At 42.1% G+C, this 16,746-nt stretch overlaps 1 protein-coding gene across 1 annotated transcript in view; it reads left to right on the forward strand.

The window, feature by feature from the left end:
* Nucleotides 1-16,746, forward strand: part of LOC147663271 (ribonucleoside-diphosphate reductase large subunit) — a 34,320-nt gene that overhangs the window by 13,265 nt on the left and 4,309 nt on the right. The window contains exons 5-14 of the mRNA XM_086950576.1: nucleotides 3,153-3,212; nucleotides 5,974-6,013; nucleotides 6,668-6,830; nucleotides 7,476-7,617; nucleotides 7,726-7,809; nucleotides 13,333-13,494; nucleotides 13,590-13,669; nucleotides 14,591-14,792; nucleotides 15,533-15,682; nucleotides 16,345-16,566. Of these exons, the coding sequence (XP_086806702.1) occupies nucleotides 3,153-3,212; nucleotides 5,974-6,013; nucleotides 6,668-6,830; nucleotides 7,476-7,617; nucleotides 7,726-7,809; nucleotides 13,333-13,494; nucleotides 13,590-13,669; nucleotides 14,591-14,792; nucleotides 15,533-15,682; nucleotides 16,345-16,566 (1,305 nt within the window). The remainder of the gene's footprint in view (nucleotides 1-3,152; nucleotides 3,213-5,973; nucleotides 6,014-6,667; nucleotides 6,831-7,475; nucleotides 7,618-7,725; nucleotides 7,810-13,332; nucleotides 13,495-13,589; nucleotides 13,670-14,590; nucleotides 14,793-15,532; nucleotides 15,683-16,344; nucleotides 16,567-16,746) is intronic.

The raw sequence follows: 16,746 nt of genomic DNA on the forward strand, positions 1-16,746 counted from the left end.
TATTAGGAAGCCTGTATGTGACTTCACCTAGCACCACAGACTATATGGGGTTTCCAGCCGTTTGGTTCATGGGAGCTGTTCACCCTGAATCAAGACAATTTGGATAACCGTCTAGATGGGACTGTTTTCTATATTGTCTTTAAAGGCTTCTAGCACCATAGCTTTAAATCCTAGTTCTCAACAGGGATTGGTTTAATCAGTGGATGTCCATTCTCATGCTTCAACCAATGGACCGTTAAAATTTTGCATCCCTGGAGAACATCTTTGTTGGTACTAACAACGGTCTTTATTTCTCCCTCCGTATCTTCATTGCGAAGACACTTTCGTGCTTACCTGGGCTCGTAGGTTGATCTGGGTTCATAAGCTGACCTCTGCCCCATTGGCCAGTTTACAGGGCCCTCACTGGTGTGAACCTTAACATCATGAGGACTGTGCTTAGAAAACTAACTTCATCTTTCAGCCCTATACTTATTTGGTGCTATAAATTCACTCAAGGCCCTCCTTTTTTGCTCTGGAAGAGGTTAACTGGTCCCTTGTGTTTGTGTATCTTAGGTCTTCCAAATGTCAATGTTTTGTTAGTGATGGGGCCAATGGCTAGATACTTTTGTTTATTAACTGTTATATGTAATGTAGTTTGTAATCTGTCTCCTCCATTAAGTCTTCATTTATCAACTTGGCTGGACTCTAGAGTGGTGTCAAAATAGTAACTGTGGTAAGTGTACCGTTCAGGCACATCACACAAAAACAAGCATTTACAATGCAATGGTCTCGTCTTTGTTAAAGTTAGAGCTATTGGCATTGCAAATGGCTTTTTTTTTTTAACCTAAATGGTATTGTCATTTACAATGGCAATAGGGGAGTATTAGCAGACACAGCAACCCACGCGCACACACGGAGACCCCCACACATAAACACACACACCACGGGGACTCCCCCCCCCCCCCCCTTATTTTCAAATGGGTTATTCGAGGCCCCCACCAACTCCCAGAGCTCACCCGTTGCTTCCCACAGTCCAGGTCAGCTGGTGTGCTGGCATCCATGCCCTGGGCACCCACTGCCCCACACCACACGCCCACCTCTGCCCAGTAACACCCCAGGGAACAGAGGCAAGAAAAAGCGATCACAACCAGGGAACCTAGTGGATAACAGAGAAGCTGTCTCAGACAAACCGTGTCCTGAATGCAACATTTAACAAGATTGAGCTGGGTGGTTGCGTTCTGGATGATTTGGAAACTATGGATAAGACAAGGAGGCCCAGACACACCATACTGCCATAATGGGCTAAAAAAATGAAAAACTGGCTTCAAAACAATGTTCCATCACTTGTATTTTCTGGGTCAGGCAGATGCAGAAGTAAAAAAACACATGCCTGAACCACAACTAACCATTAATTTGATAAGTGAAGGACTGCCCTTGATCAAAACAGAACCAAATAATTTGACACCGTGTAGGAGCAACACCCAGGCTAGCTCAGAAGGCAACCAAAGAGGGTGTCGTATGGTGGCTTGAGACCCATCAGCACTTCTTTTTTAGTTTTGAGGGGTTAGACTTCCTCTAGAAGTCAGCTTCGAATATGTAGCTATGAAAATTCGTATAGTCAGCCATGCCTAGAATATCCCCAGTAGTAGTGATTGATAAATTCAATACTATTATTCCGCAGACGCTCCATTCAGCAACTGAAACGCTATTTGTGTGCTTTTAAGTACTTTGCAGATAGCTAAGCAACTTTAAATCTTTCTATAACATTGGAGTATAAATTGAATGCCATACAAAATAAACTAGAAACTAGAAGAAGCGGTTAAAATAAACACACGGATCAAGCAAACAAGAGCATTTCGGCACACACTGTTAGGGCCACGCTAAACCAACAAACTTTGTTTACACAAAAACGAGCACTGACAAAGCAGGCCTGGTCATGAAAAAATAGCACATACCAACCAGGGGCCCAGTTCTCCTGCAAACGGCGCAGCATAAAACAGTACACAAGACACTCTGGAAATATTATTGCTTCAAGATAGTGCCCGGAGGAAGGAAAGACGGACAAGAAACAAATATTCTGGTGACTGCAGTATTCTTCCTTTAAAATCCTGAATAAATATACGATTTCGCCCCCATGCAGTTTCCTGAAGTGCAACTTCTAGGAATCAACTTGTATTTCGCATGACTGAAGGGCACGGCGCATTTCTGCAGGTTTAAGAGATTGGGAGTGGGTGGCAGCTGATCTCTAACTAACCGTGGCGATTAAAATCAAGAGTGGGACGTGCTAAATGTTAACTTCAAAGAAGAGCGACGCTTGAGTGACTTAAACGGCGCTACATTTGCAAAACCCAGTATTTACTGAGGCGGCAGGACTAGAGGTCACCGGTGAATCGCGCACAAGCAGAGAACAGAGGACACCATCTTTCTCCGAGGTAACGCAGAAATCCCTAGGAGAAAGGCACCGTCCTTTTCGGGATTGAGGGGCGTGTTTTTCGTTCTCTCCTCTTCCATTGGCTGGAATATAAAATTCCAGCCAATGTGAAGAGGAGAGAACCTATAAAAACATGCCCCTCAATCCCAAAAACACAAGGCTTAAAAGGACAGACGCCCCTCTCCAATGGCTGGCCTCTGTTTAGGAAGCCAGCCAATGGAGAAAAGGGGCGGGTTCAAGCCCCACTCTAAGACACAAAGTCTCGGAGCGAGACTGTGCAAGCGCTGGCTGAGATCTAATAACAGAGGTCCCCAAGAGGAGGCTTATTGGATTCCCTTTGTTTTGTTTAAGTGATAAGACTTATTATGAATGCATATCCACTAGAAAGGGCCTACAATGAACCAGGTCACAGAATGTTTTGACCAATATCTTACAACCGGCCACAGGATCAACTCCTAATCTACCACTTTACCTGTAGAATAGTTTTGAAATCAGCTAAGTGAATAGATGGGAGGTAACTGAAAAATGTAAATAATTATGCTTAAAGGTGCACACGACTTGCATGCCATTATGCCCCCCTCCCCACCATTGTCCCATCCAAGGTAAATGGTGCTCCTGCTGGTTGTGTTTTCTTTCTGAACACTTTGTGGTGCAAAGGTTTAAGAGTATTTTAGTGTCTTATTGGTTTGCAATTGTCCATACAGTGCAGATGCAACAGTTTATTCTTATTTTTTTTATTCAGCGACTGAATTCTGCCATAATCTATGATCGGGATTTTTCCTACAATTACTTTGGATTTAAGGTAAGGAACAGCTCAATGCCTGTTAAACTTATAACCCATCCTCTGAAGCTGTTTAATGTGAGGAAGGCGGAAAATGATTGTAAATTGTCATGGAAAATATTACATTTTGCTATGGTGCCTCTCAGTGGGGATTTACCACCTGCCATTTGAGTTTTCTGTGATAAGAATTGGAAAATAATGTACTCTAGTGTCTTCTCTGTGTACGTTTGAGGCCATAGTATTTATATCCATGCTGTCGGACACTAGATTCATCACGGTAGGCTAAATGGAAAATCCCAATGTTTTAATACTGTGGCTTAATTTATTTATATATTTTTTGGCTTGTGCAATGCAGGCTAGCACCAAGATCATATCCAAGTTCTGCTGGTAGGAGTCATTTAGTCTCTATTTGTGGAAGCGTAGTGACTGTTATAAAGTTAACAAAATTGGGCTGTCGGTCAGGTGTGGAGTTGATATAGGCAACAAAGTGAACAGTCTACCATAATCTACTATTCTGCCAAAATCTAAAACCCCTGTTTCAAACAGTAATTTTCATTGAAAGCCGAAAACGACATACAGGTACTGGTTCATGAAACTACTTGCTTTATTCATGTTTCTTCATGCTAAATAAAGTCACGAACCAGAAGATATGGAAATTTGTCCGGAAGATGCGCACTTCTTGCTTTTAGAATCCTTCTAGGGTGATTAATATTAGATTGGCCATTGCATGTCTAAATACTTCTAATAGTTAAATTACACAAATGAAATTAAACGTTGCTAACTTAGTCTATTTGCTTAAGTGACCACTGCGATACCTTGTGAATGGTTTGTGGTATTAACTCCTTGCCTGCTGATGACGGAACCGCTCCGTCATCAGCTGCGGTGACGCTGTGCTGATGACAGAGCGGTTCCGTCATGGCCCGCCCGGCGCTCCTGCGAATTCTGCGCCTGCGCTGAGCGTTCCATTGAGCGGGCGGGGCCATGACTGAACCGCTCCGTCATAAGCACAGCGCAACCGACGCTGGTGACGGAGCAGTTCTGTCACCAGCATGCGGCCGCCCGCTCCCATAGCATTGCGGCGGAATAGCCGCCGCAGTGAAGGGCTTAATTGCAATTGTCGGCCGTTAAGAATTAATTTGTTTAAGGAAAGTAGTTATGCACAGTAAATGGTGCAGATTATATAAATAACGTTAAGTATAATCCAAATATTGGACTGTAGGGGTGGAAGGTTGCATATAAGAACTAGATTCAGTAATTTGAGTGAGCTTCTTTATTAGCATTTTCAACGGTAAGAATTTACTTCAAATTCAACTTCCTGAGTGGTTCACAACCTCAACTTTCTAGTCACACTAGTCTGAGGGCAAGTTTATTGTACAGAGATGCAGAATCATTTGTACACCATTTTCTAAAATGTGTTGTGCCCTACCGACTGGTTTCATGCGGAATAGATTCACTGAGTTCAGCCTGCTTTTGAGATGATGGTTCTTTTGTGGTTGGTGATTTTTGATGGTGCTCTTCTGGTTTCTAATGGGGTTGGCCTCCTGAGTTGATCTGTAAGGGTATTTGTAAATTAGCAATGTCATGCAATTCAGAATGGATTAATGGGATCATACCGGTACATTTAATTGTAACTAATTGACCAAGGCAGCAGATTCCCTCTCTATCTAATGCCTATTTCAAATAAAAGTAAAACTAAGCATCTTCCAATGTGAGGAATTGTTATCGGATGCTTTTCAATCATTACTCCGTGCAACAGTTAGGACATTTAAAACTAGTATTGGCAAAGTAATTGGATCTGGCGGTAGCTGCAGGCCTTCTGACTTTATTTTTACACCTTGTTTCTTGGCCGTTGTCCACCTTAAGAAAATGTCTCAAAGCACACATTGCCTGATTAATTCTTGTCTTTGAAGGAACTACTTTGTGTCTGTGGATGGGCTCTTTGTGACATGACAACATGCCACAAATCGGAGAAGTTGGCCAGTTGCTGAAGTGGATTGAAGAAAAATGTGAATAACTCAATAGCAAACCATTGTATGAGGAGGACTGGCTAAAACCCCCACGAATACAGTATATACATTTAGTAAAACCAAAAGGTTCTATATAATGTCATGCCTGAAAATGAGATGTCTACAATTTTTTTTTCATATGGACTAGAGTCCACATTGTCTAAGCTACATGTAATCAAACCAATTCATATAAATATACATGATCTAGTCTGCTTTCTAAATCCATTGGGTTGCCCAGTTATTCACAATTTGTTTGCACCCAACATAGCATGGGGGCAGTACTATTGAACATTTCGAGTGCACTTTACTTCATGTGTAACATCTTTCCTGTTTTAAAATGATTACTTTTTTTTAAATCTAAAATTTAAAAAAAAAATCGATTTTAAGACTGACCTGCACGTTTAGGTGTTAATTTTTTTTCTTCCTCAGTGGCACTTCCTTGCATTAAGAAAGGGGAGAATTATTTGTTTCACCGACTTGCCAAGGCACGACATGTTTGCTTTGCCAATGCTAGTTTAGCCTTAAAGTACTGTTCCAATACCCTCAAGTCTACTCTTGAAAGACAACCCATTTCGTCCCAAAGACCGTACTGATTATCATCTCTGCCTCCCTACCAAAGCAACTTCCTCGATTCGCTTTAAATTGAACATCCCAGCTAGACTATGTGTAACTACTAGATACATTATGATCATTTCCTTGGTTATGAAAACTCACTGGGTGCAGTGTTTGGTCTTGTAATTTATGATATCCAACAATCAGTTTTATTTTTGTTTCAGACTTTAGAACGGTCATATCTGCTAAAAGCTTCTGGAAAAGGTATGTTTTTACGATGAGACGTGCAATAGTGGTCCACAACCGTGAGCAGCTCAGATTAAGTACATTTTAAACACTGAAGCAGTGGTGAATATAATACAAGATTTAATGGTGCATAGCATTGCAAATGTCACATTTTTATTCTGACAAGTTCACTTAAAGGCATAAGTTGTATGTCTATTTCATAACAAATAGCCGGCTATGAATGTTGTTGATGCATTTGGAATGTAACTATGAAGGGAGATTTCGTAACAAACATTTGAAAAATGAATATAGTGTTTTTTTGGCTGCAAAAAACTAGATAAGTTAAGATCCCAAATACATTTTATGATAGTTTAAATAGGATATCAATTGAATACTTAAAATTGTCGAACAATAATTGGATTTGTGGAGAATGTACTCAGTCTTAACCGTATCATTTTAAATGTGTTTCCTTTCAAAACAATAGAATGGTATTTTTGTTTGTATTTTTCCATATGTTGGCATGTTAGCTGTGCTTTACCTTATTAATACTCCACTCAAGTACAGTAATCCTAGAAACCCTTGTTAGGTTTAGTACTTGGTGTCCTAGATTTAGGATTGTGTTCCCCATAATCTCTTACTGAGTTCAAGCCAGTTCTAGGTCTTAAAATTAAACTTCCTCTTTCCTGTCCCCAGTTGCAGAGCGTCCTCAGCACATGCTTATGAGGGTGTCTGTTGGGATCCACAAGAATGACATTGATTCTGCAATTGAAACCTATAACCTGCTGTCAGAGAAATGGTTTACTCATGCATCGCCCACTCTCTTCAATGCTGGAACCAATCGACCTCAGCTCTCCAGGTGTGCTTTAGACTTTATGCAATGTGGTGTGTATCTGTAGATTTGTTGTCAGTTGGGGAGTCTTTTGAAAGGGAACTGTTTAAATCTGCACAATTTTAGTGCACTCTGCAAGCTAGTTTGCATTGAATGATCTGTGAGACAGAAAATACAGATCCAAAACAAAGTAATTAACATGCCTATGGAAAGGAAGATCTGGTGCACTGTTCTAAAGTGCAGTGAAAAGTTACTTGCAACCTCGTAGCAACTGTTTACAGAAGCTTAAGAGTTTTAGCTAAAGGCTGAAGGCCTATCCTACTTAAAGGACCATAAGATGTCAGAGGCTTTTATGTTTGTGTTAGCCCTGTTTTAACAAGCAGTAATAAAGCCAGGAGCAGTACAAAGGAGCTTTGCTCCTCCCAGCTGGAGGGTTCCACCATCATAGCTCCATTATCTCAAAGTATCCATGTGTATTAGCACGAGGGCTTCTGTGGCTTAATTTTCAGAGATCTTTCATCTGGAGACAGTAGGAGAGCACATTCTTTCCACTGAAGACTAAAAGCAGAGTCTAGTCACACCATGTTAAAACTTGGACAGTGCATGGATATCCCCTAGTGACTTCTCTTCATCTTTTCGGGGAAAATAAACTATTGCACTTTTTTTTTCAAGTTGTTTCTTGCTCTGCATGAAGGATGACAGTATTGAGGGGATCTACGACACCCTGAAACAGTGTGCTTTGATTTCGAAGTCTGCTGGCGGCATTGGTGTAGCTGTGAGCTGTATTCGAGCCACCGGCAGCTATATTGCAGGGGTAAGTGTGGTTTGCATTGCCTCTATAAACTACTTCCGCCATGAAAGACTGTAATGCTGTTCCTGTACTGGAATGTTATACTTTGACCACTGTTTCTCCTGATTACAGACTAATGGGAACTCCAATGGCCTTGTCCCAATGTTGAGAGTGTACAACAATACAGCTCGCTATGTGGATCAAGGTGGTAATAAGGTAAGTGACATAGTACAGCTGTAACATAAGTTCATAGACACCTCTTGATTCTGGCATACACAGAATTGGGTAAAATTACCCGTATTACAGCTGTTGTATAGGTGAAACACAAAACAAGCATGTCATATTTATAATGGGTATCTTTACTTCTGTGGGCTTGTTGGAACTGGGGTAGCCTGGCCTAGGGCAAGACTAACATATCAGAGGCACAGTGTAAAGGTTGCAGACCACCCAACAGTAGAACCACGCAATAGCACTCAAAAAGAAAACGCTACACCAAAAATGTGGAAAAATAAGTACTGCTTTATAAAAATAATATACTCTTCGGTTTCAAATTATACAGTGTAAGACATTTCAGTTCTTCTCAAATAGCAATTATACCTTTTGATCTAGAGAAGTAAATAACACTCTTCCTGCTGTGGAAAAATTACAGTTCAAAACATTCAGTTGTCATGAGTTCAGAAATGCTTACTTTTGGAATTGAAATTATCTTAATAGGATTACGCTAAGCGATGTCACTTTGCATTAATAATCAATGACATTAATATATTCCATCACTTTAACCTGCCAAATCACTGGCTACCGTGTTAAGATCTCTCTCCCCTTATCTGCACCTTAATACAGCGCTAGAATGCACACTCTGAGTGGTCTGCAGGAATCTCACAGGTTCACTGTACTCAACAACAATTACTATAAGTGCCTGAAGGGAGTTCCCCCGTTGACAAATACTGTCAGTGCTCTCTGACAATAGTTTAGGTTTCCTAGGCCAGTAAAGAAATGAGGATGGGATTATGAAACTATCTTCCTCCTCATCTATTAGGACACAGCTCAGGAATTTATATGACAGGAAGTCAGACACCTTGTTAGACGCTAAATCCTGTGAATAATATCATCAATCACGAGGGCACAACACCTTCCTTCCTCTCCCCCACTCTCCTTACTGTCTTAGTGGCAGTACTGCCACAGTCCTCCGGCTTCTGACTGACAGCCGGCCTCCGATGAATCCGCCCAGCTTCCCTGACCAGCTTCTTAGTCTGGGGCTGGCGCGGGGGAAAGTTAAGGCCTCAAATGCGGGAATCTGACTGGTTTCTCAACCCTTCCCTGCTGCTCAGCGCGCCTCCTCAGTGTTGCGCTTCAGCAGGGAAAGGGGGTAACTGACGCAGGGGAAGCGCCAAAGCCGGCTCCCTCGCCAATCGTTTCTCAGGCGGTCTGGGCGTTGCTCACTCCGGTCCCTTCGTGCAGATGCGGGGGGAGTAGTGTTGCCGGCTGGGAGTTGGTCCTGCACGCCTGACGCTGGAAGCGTCTTCCGCAAGGGGGGGGGGGCCTGCTCACCTCGCAGAACGCCTCACAAGTTGGGGCATGCGCGGACTTGACGCTGGAGCGTCTCCTGCCCGCTTCGCAAATCGCCTCACAGATGCAGAATAAGGCAGCGCGGGCGCGAGGGACTAGTGTTCCCGCTTGGCGCCGCGCTGTCACCGCTCTGTCACCGCTCTTTCGCCCACAGTTCCTCCCCTCACCTGGCTTCAGGGGAAACGCTGCACAGAGCGGAACGCTCTCTCCTCAGGGCCACAAAGGCTCCGCAGCCACTTGCCTCTCCCTCAAAGCTTCGGGGAAATCAGAGCGCCACACCTGGCTGGAATCTGCTCCCTCCTCAACACTGGTAGGTGAAGCTCTGATACAGGGAAATTAGGAAAGTCTCCCAGCAAGAGCGTTCCACTAGGGATCAATGGGGCCAAGGCTTAGAGGGGGGGCTTCCACCACAATCAGATCGATCTCTTCAGCAGAAGAAGGTGGTTGGGAGGGATTGGTCAGGGGTTGAAGGGGGGAACGTCTCCCTGTAGTGGCTCTGTCACAAGGACAAACTAACTGCTCCCAGTGCGTCCTCCTCCTCCTCGCCACTGCCTCACTCCTCCACTCTCTGGTCAGCACAAAATGGCTTCCTAACCTCTGCCCTTATATAGACAACCCCCACAGAGTCCAGTAGGGTCCAGAAGGTTCTGGAAGGCCTAAGGTTATCCTATGGGGCTGACTAAGGTGTGGCAGTTGGAAACAGTTGGGGCCCTCCATTTTGTGAATACAGGAGTTTCCTGACCGAACAGGCCTCTGGGCCTGAGGTAAAAAACTATGAGGGACAAAAGAACACCTATCCCCTTGGCCAACACCTATAAAAAGTCAGTGGACAAAAATTATCAAGGGTATGAGGGGCAACAAGGGGACAAAATAAATAATAAATGGGAGGGACTACATCAAAAAGCCAGACAGGTCTAACAGGGCTCATGTGAACAGTGCACATACCAAGCCTGGCTGTTTTACAAGGAAAGTACATCCACTACCTCCCTTCTGGTACAAGCTCACACTAGACAGGCTCACTGGATTTGCAAAGCTTCGTGGTCTTTGTCACTAATCACATTGCATTTGTTCCCACTACCAATGTTGGCAGGGATGGAGCTGTAATTTTTCAACTTTGTGTTGGCAAAATGTCTTGTTTCTGCTTCTGTCTAGACCAGGCTTCTCCAGCCGGCAGCCCATGAACTACCTTTAAGTAGCTCTCCTGTGTGCAGTCCAGCCTTGTTAATCAGAAACCTTTGCGTGGATTAATGTGTACCAAGATTGAAAGTGTATGAGGCGAAAATGTGTTTATTTTGTATAACTTATATCCGGATGTCAGGTCAAGTGGTTTGATTTTCCAAAATAAAATTTAAAAAATCTGTTATTGATTGATAATTCATTTGGCATTGGGGAGACGTATTACTAACATTACCTTGATGCCAGGAGCACTGCAGCTATAGCAGTCTAGATTACCCATGACAAGGCATCCCAAATGTGCAAAGCCTTTTTTACATTAGTACTGGCAACCCTGCCACATGCAGGGACATATTTACTGCTTGCAAACGTGCATAGTGTTGTCACTAATATAATCTAGTTTGAAGTGTTACTATACTAAATATTACTAGCGCCAAATGATTTCTATTGAACATAAGTAGCCCTTATTAGTGAAAAGATTGGAGAACCCTGGTCTAGACTTTGGGTTAGCTTAAAAACCAGAAGTTGGAAGGGGTCCCCTTCTGATTAATCTGTGCTGGGAGTGGAGTGCCTTAACATTTGGTACGATGTCTGACCTGATTAACCCATGTTCAGGGTACACTCTTCATGAAGTTGTTCATTGGAACCCATTCTGCATGTCTCTGGATGACCATGATTAATCATGTGTCAAGTTAGACTGAGTTTCTTTCGGGACAGAACAATGTGCTAGTGGGTCAGCTATTCAGAATCCTATTTGGTTTCTAGAGTGGCTGGTCCTTTGATGCCAGGTTTGCGTATTTATTTCACCAAGTGCAGGTTGATGCAAAGTGGTTTTATCAGGCAAACTGGCTTTTTTTTTTCATCAAAGGATTTGTGGGAGCAGAATTAGTTTGATCAACACAACTGTGTTATGTTGAAATGGAAGGATTTTGGCTCCCTTACAAAGACTGTGTATCCATACCTGTGAACCATAAACTGGCAGATTGGATTGTCTACGTTCCTCTTTTGAAATACCTGGGCACATGAGCGAATTTGTTAAGCAAGCAGTTGCATGTCACAAAGCGAATCACAGCGGAGTTGTATGGGTATGAACTTTCTCAGGCAACCTTTTTGCAAATCTAGAGCTCAGTAAAACTTGAGGAATTGCTTATCTGTTAATGGTAATCCCTTGGGGAATGGGAGGGTGTGCAGAAAGGGGGTGTTTAGGTGCCAGGGAGTAGTGCAAAAGGCGTATGGCTCTTCTGATGTTGCAGAATTGTCTCCATGGTATCCAGATGTGTTGGAATTCATGTGCATGGCTTGTCCCAGTCAGATGGGCGTTCTCAGCAAAATGGATGGCTACTTCCAAATGTCAATACACTTTTTTTTGGGTCTTAACAGGTATACCTCACATGTCTCACTTTTGAGGATGTATGGCCTTAGGATTAACACGAAGATGCCTTCGATTAAGACTTTGTTGTACAGTTGTTCTAAATTTTTTTTTGTGTGTGTTTTTTACAAAGTGAGGTTAAAAGCTTAACCCACTTAAATGTTTAGCAATTTGTTTTTCAGCTGATTCATCAGTTTAGGTGCTGTTAAGGGTTATTAGGTGGCAGTGTCTGCCTATTGTCATGATGGTAGTAGAAAGGGTTATGAAATGGGTTGTCAAATCTTATTTAGTTTGTGGCTCCACAATGGAATGTAAGCTTGGTCCTTTTTTATGGACTTACCATTTGAGACACATTGTTTCTATTTGAACCTGAACTAGAAGGGTCTGTTAATTTCAGGTTTGACTAACTTTTCAATGTTCCTCCCCAAGGATAGGAGTTGTTTGTCCGTTAGGTGTTTTGATCACTTTGGCGTTTCGTCTGGCTCAAAATGCTGTTTGTGGGTAGATGGATACAAGGATGACAGAAGATGCTGCATATGCTTGATCCCAATAGCATAAATAGTCATGAATTTTTCTTAGGTTTCTGTTGTGATGGTCATGGCGAGTATCTCACTGTAGTTCCACAGTGGTGAAACTGTGATACGGTAGCTATAAAAGGCCCCCCATGATTTTACAGCTAATTTGGCTAAGGGGGTGGAAGTGACTTATGCCATGTTGCATGCACTACTGTAGAGCTTGTTCAGGCTAGTACTTGAGGGTCCTTGCATTCATCCTTGAAGCATTAGTGTTTCCTACTTGCTTGAAGAATTTGGCTGAGTTTTGAAAAGCAGAGCTTTAAAACTTCCTGTTGGTCTTGTGCTTAATTCACACCTTCCTATAAGTACTGCTTTGGGAGTGGAAACGGCAGCTGTATCCATCAGAAAAACAAATTGGCTGCGGAATTGGTCATTTTAATGGAAGTATGATTTCCTGCAAATTCCATAGTGTATCCAGTTGTCTCATAGTCCCATTTTTGTTGGAATTGAAAAAACTGACCTACTGTGTGTAATGTAGTGGCAGTGACTTCTCAGCCATAGAGGTTTACAGATCCATTATAAAGCAGTCTTGTGCCACTTGGCATTGGAGTGGGAGGAACAGTTTTTGTGTGTTCTTCTATGCAGCTGATTAGAGGTCTTTATTGCTGGAAGCATTTTTTTCTCTGCATCTTACCCTAACATTTGTGTTAATCTTGGATAGAGGAAGATTTTCTTAATACATATATAATAGATATTTAGCCTACTTAATTTGTTTATGTAGCTGGTTAGCCTGAAAATCTGTCTTGACTCCTCCTTGTCCTTTGATAGGGTTCCCTCCTTTGAAGGTATTCACATTAGAATTTGCTTATGTCATGCATGAATCTTGGTTTTTGCACGGCTCATTGCAAGGTAAGTAATCTTGTGTTGCAATGGATCTTACATTCCCTATTGCCCATTCTTTGACCTAATCTTCTAGCACAGCTCTCACCACCCTTACACCAGATAATTGCAGTAGAATAGAAGGCTAGATACATGCAACATAACATTTGTTTACACCCTGTAACCTCCCTCCCTTTTTTGCTACCCGTTTGAGGTAATTTATTCTTATTTTGTCAGAGGCCTGGTGCATTTGCCATCTACTTGGAGCCCTGGCACTTTGATGTCTTTGAGTTTCTTGACCTGAAAAAGAACACTGGGAAGGAGGAACAGCGTGCTCGAGATCTCTTCTTTGCTCTCTGGATTCCAGATCTCTTCATGAAACGAGTCGAAAACAATGAGGTGAACTACCTTCTGTGCAATGCTGTTTGCTCTAGCCCTAGTGCTTGCTTGTCTGCAGAATAAATTGGGTCATTCAACTTGCCCTTCTCTCTTAGGATTGGTCCCTGATGTGCCCGAGTGAGTGCCCAGGCCTAGATGATGTTTGGGGAGAGAAGTTTGAGGAACTATATGAAAGGTATGGGTCTCTAGTTTGGTTGGCACGTCCATCCACATTTAATTTTGTTGCTTAAATGGTATTTGGGCGGCTGGTTAAGGGTATCTGTGTAATTCTACTTTTGTTGCAATTGTGATCTAAGGAATGAATCATGGAGGTGATTGCTACTGTTGGGTGGAAATATGAGATGAATTCAAACATGTCATCATTGAATATGCAACCTATGAATGTTAGCTAATGTAGTAACTGATATAAGAAAGCTGATATCAGTCATTTTATTAAATCCTATTTCTTAACAGCTGATTGTAATTGCCCTTAATATGGACGTGTTTCTGGGTAAAAACCCTCAAATGCCCATGTGTATAAACTTCTTGGGCTTCTGGCTTGTCACTGTCATAAGTGTAACTAACCTTTACTGAAAATAGCTTGCTAGTTTGTTTCCTTTCCATGTTGTGGTGTTTGAAACTGAATTAAGTCACCCGATCAAGAGGCATCAGGCCTGAAGTGTGAATGAGGGAATCTTTAAATGATGTAGGATTATTCCTACACATCCAAACCTCGCTAGGCTTCCTTTAAGCTGTGCAGATGGACTTGTGACCTAGGCAAGCATGATCTGCTTATAAAGCACTCAACATATATTTAAGTTGTGTTCTGACCACCCAAGCTTTCTATTTTTCTACGATAGGTTGCTATCTTTTTGCATCCCTAGACTGAAATTTGTTCTTATTTGATAGGCACCTGCGTGTGAGTGCCCCTGCTTATTTGTAATGTGGCATTTCATTTTAAAATCTTGGTTTAGATGTAATAGGAGTAGGTTAGTTATCCTTGGGTTTTGTGAGGTTTTTATTACAGTAATCATGTGATCTATTAACTGCAAAAAGTGATTGCTTTAATCAAAACCTGTCATATAGTGTATTCTTTTGATCTAATTTTCCGGTCTAGGTATGAGAAAGAAGGCCGTGCTCGCAAAGTAGTGAAGGCACAACAGCTCTGGTATGCCATCATTGAGTCTCAGACTGAAACGGGCACTCCCTACATGCTCTACAAGGATGCCTGCAACCGAAAGACCAACCAGCAGAACTTGGGAACGATTAAATCTAGCAACCTTTGCACAGAGATTGTGGAGTACACCAACGGCGATGAGGTGGGAACATGATTTGGTCTGCCACTTTTTTAAAGCCCCATTGACTAAGATTTTCTCTGTGCGTTATAGCCCATGATTGCCCATAGTTACTCTTGCCAACTTAGGAACTGCTAGTGTAGAGCTGTTCAATTGTTGGAGTGTGGAATTTAAATGTCTGAAACTTAATTTCTGTTGGGGACAGGACCTTTTAATGTCTGGTTTGTTTATTGGACAACTTGAAATTAAAGTATGCTAAACAGATCAAGAGCTTTAGCGTAGCGTTTTAGGTGCCAGCAGCGTATCTGGGTGGTGGAAACCGAATGAGCCTAGGACATTTATGAAAGTACCACTGGGCAGGAGTCATCTAAAAGGAGGCTAGCATATGCTGTGGGAACAGTGATCCCATCTTCAGTAAAAATGTCATCCTACAGATTGACCGACTTGAGGCAGATAGGGGGGTACTGTGAATGTTAACAGCAGCGGGACTGGACCTTCCATTTTCAAATGCTTTTGTCTACACTTTAGCACAGTAGATTTTATTGTATGATGTGTGAAGGGACATGCATACGTCTTACAAACACCAAACCTGTTGGTTTTGCAGTACTGGTTTCCTTTGCCTTAGGGGTGGATTTGGGTTTTAAATTAGGTGACATTTGAACGTATGGTTCAAAAGATACTGTTCAGAATAGTTGACATTGCTTTTATTGTCAGCTGTCCGTAAAGTATCCTTCATCCTAAACACGGCTGTTCATCTCTTTCAGGTTGCTGTATGTAACTTGGCTTCCCTTGCACTCAACATGTATGTGACATCTGATCGCACATTTGACTTCAAGAAGCTGGCTGAAGTCACCAAAGTGATAGTCCGTAATCTAAACAAAATCATTGACATCAACTTTTACCCTGTGCCTGAGGTAAGATGGACACCAAGTGTGAAGCTTGAGTAAAAAGAAGTGTACGTCTTCTCCGTTATCATAACTTTTTATGAAGCAGTATTCTGTATGCTGTGATTGTTGCAGAAATGCCTTCTGTGTAAACTGATCTAAGGAACAGAGCAAGTTGGATGTTTTGTCAGTTGCGGTTGTAGAAAAGAAATGTACGCCTTATGGTATAGTTATGCTGACAGGTTGGAATGTAAACTTACCTAAAGTACCAGTGTACTGTATAGATATCATTTTTCCTAAGGTTATTTTCCTGGTACACAAACCTTTTTGTTTTGGTAAAGATCGGCTGTAAATCACCCTTTCTGGTTGATGCCCTGGGGAACTTTGACATGCTAGTCACCTACCTGATTTGTTTTGCTTTATTTTCAGTGATCTTTGGGCTGGGGGTTGAGAGTATTTCTCATGCTTTTATTTTGGTAGCTTGCTGATGAGCATGTGATTGTAGCATTGCTTTTAACCTTTCTTTATTCTTTGTCTTCATCATTTTATTCCTTTACTCTGGAATTTAGTAACAATTCGAAACCTACCATGACTTTTCCCTGTGGCTCAATATTACATTCCTGCTGTAACCAATACTCTTGTACAAGGACTTCTTTTAAGTACAAACTAATTCGCTCATTATTTTTTTTAAGGCTGAGTCCTCTAACAAGCGCCATCGTCCCATTGGCATTGGTGTTCAGGGCCTGGCTGATGCCTTTATACTGATGAGGTATCCGTTTGAGAGCCCGGAAGCCCAGCTGCTGAACAAGCAGATCTTTGAGACCATTTACTATGGAGCGTTGGAATCCAGTTGTGAATTGGCAAAAGAACTAGGACCCTATGATACGTATGAGGGATCTCCAGTCAGCAAAGGAGTAAGTTCTTACCTTTACCAGAAAAGGCACTGTGCTGGATTGCAAGGCTTTTGAGGACTAAAACCTGGTTCACATGCAGTGGGGTTTTGGATTATTTGGGTGCCAATGGTAAACTTTTTTTTGTCAAATGAGGGTTTCAGAGATGGGTAAGAAAGCCAAAAACTATCCAACAGGATAGTT

This window comes from Lissotriton vulgaris, unplaced genomic scaffold, assembly GCF_964263255.1.
Source record: "Lissotriton vulgaris unplaced genomic scaffold, aLisVul1.2 SCAFFOLD_315, whole genome shotgun sequence".
Lineage (NCBI taxonomy): Eukaryota > Metazoa > Chordata > Amphibia > Caudata > Salamandridae > Lissotriton > Lissotriton vulgaris.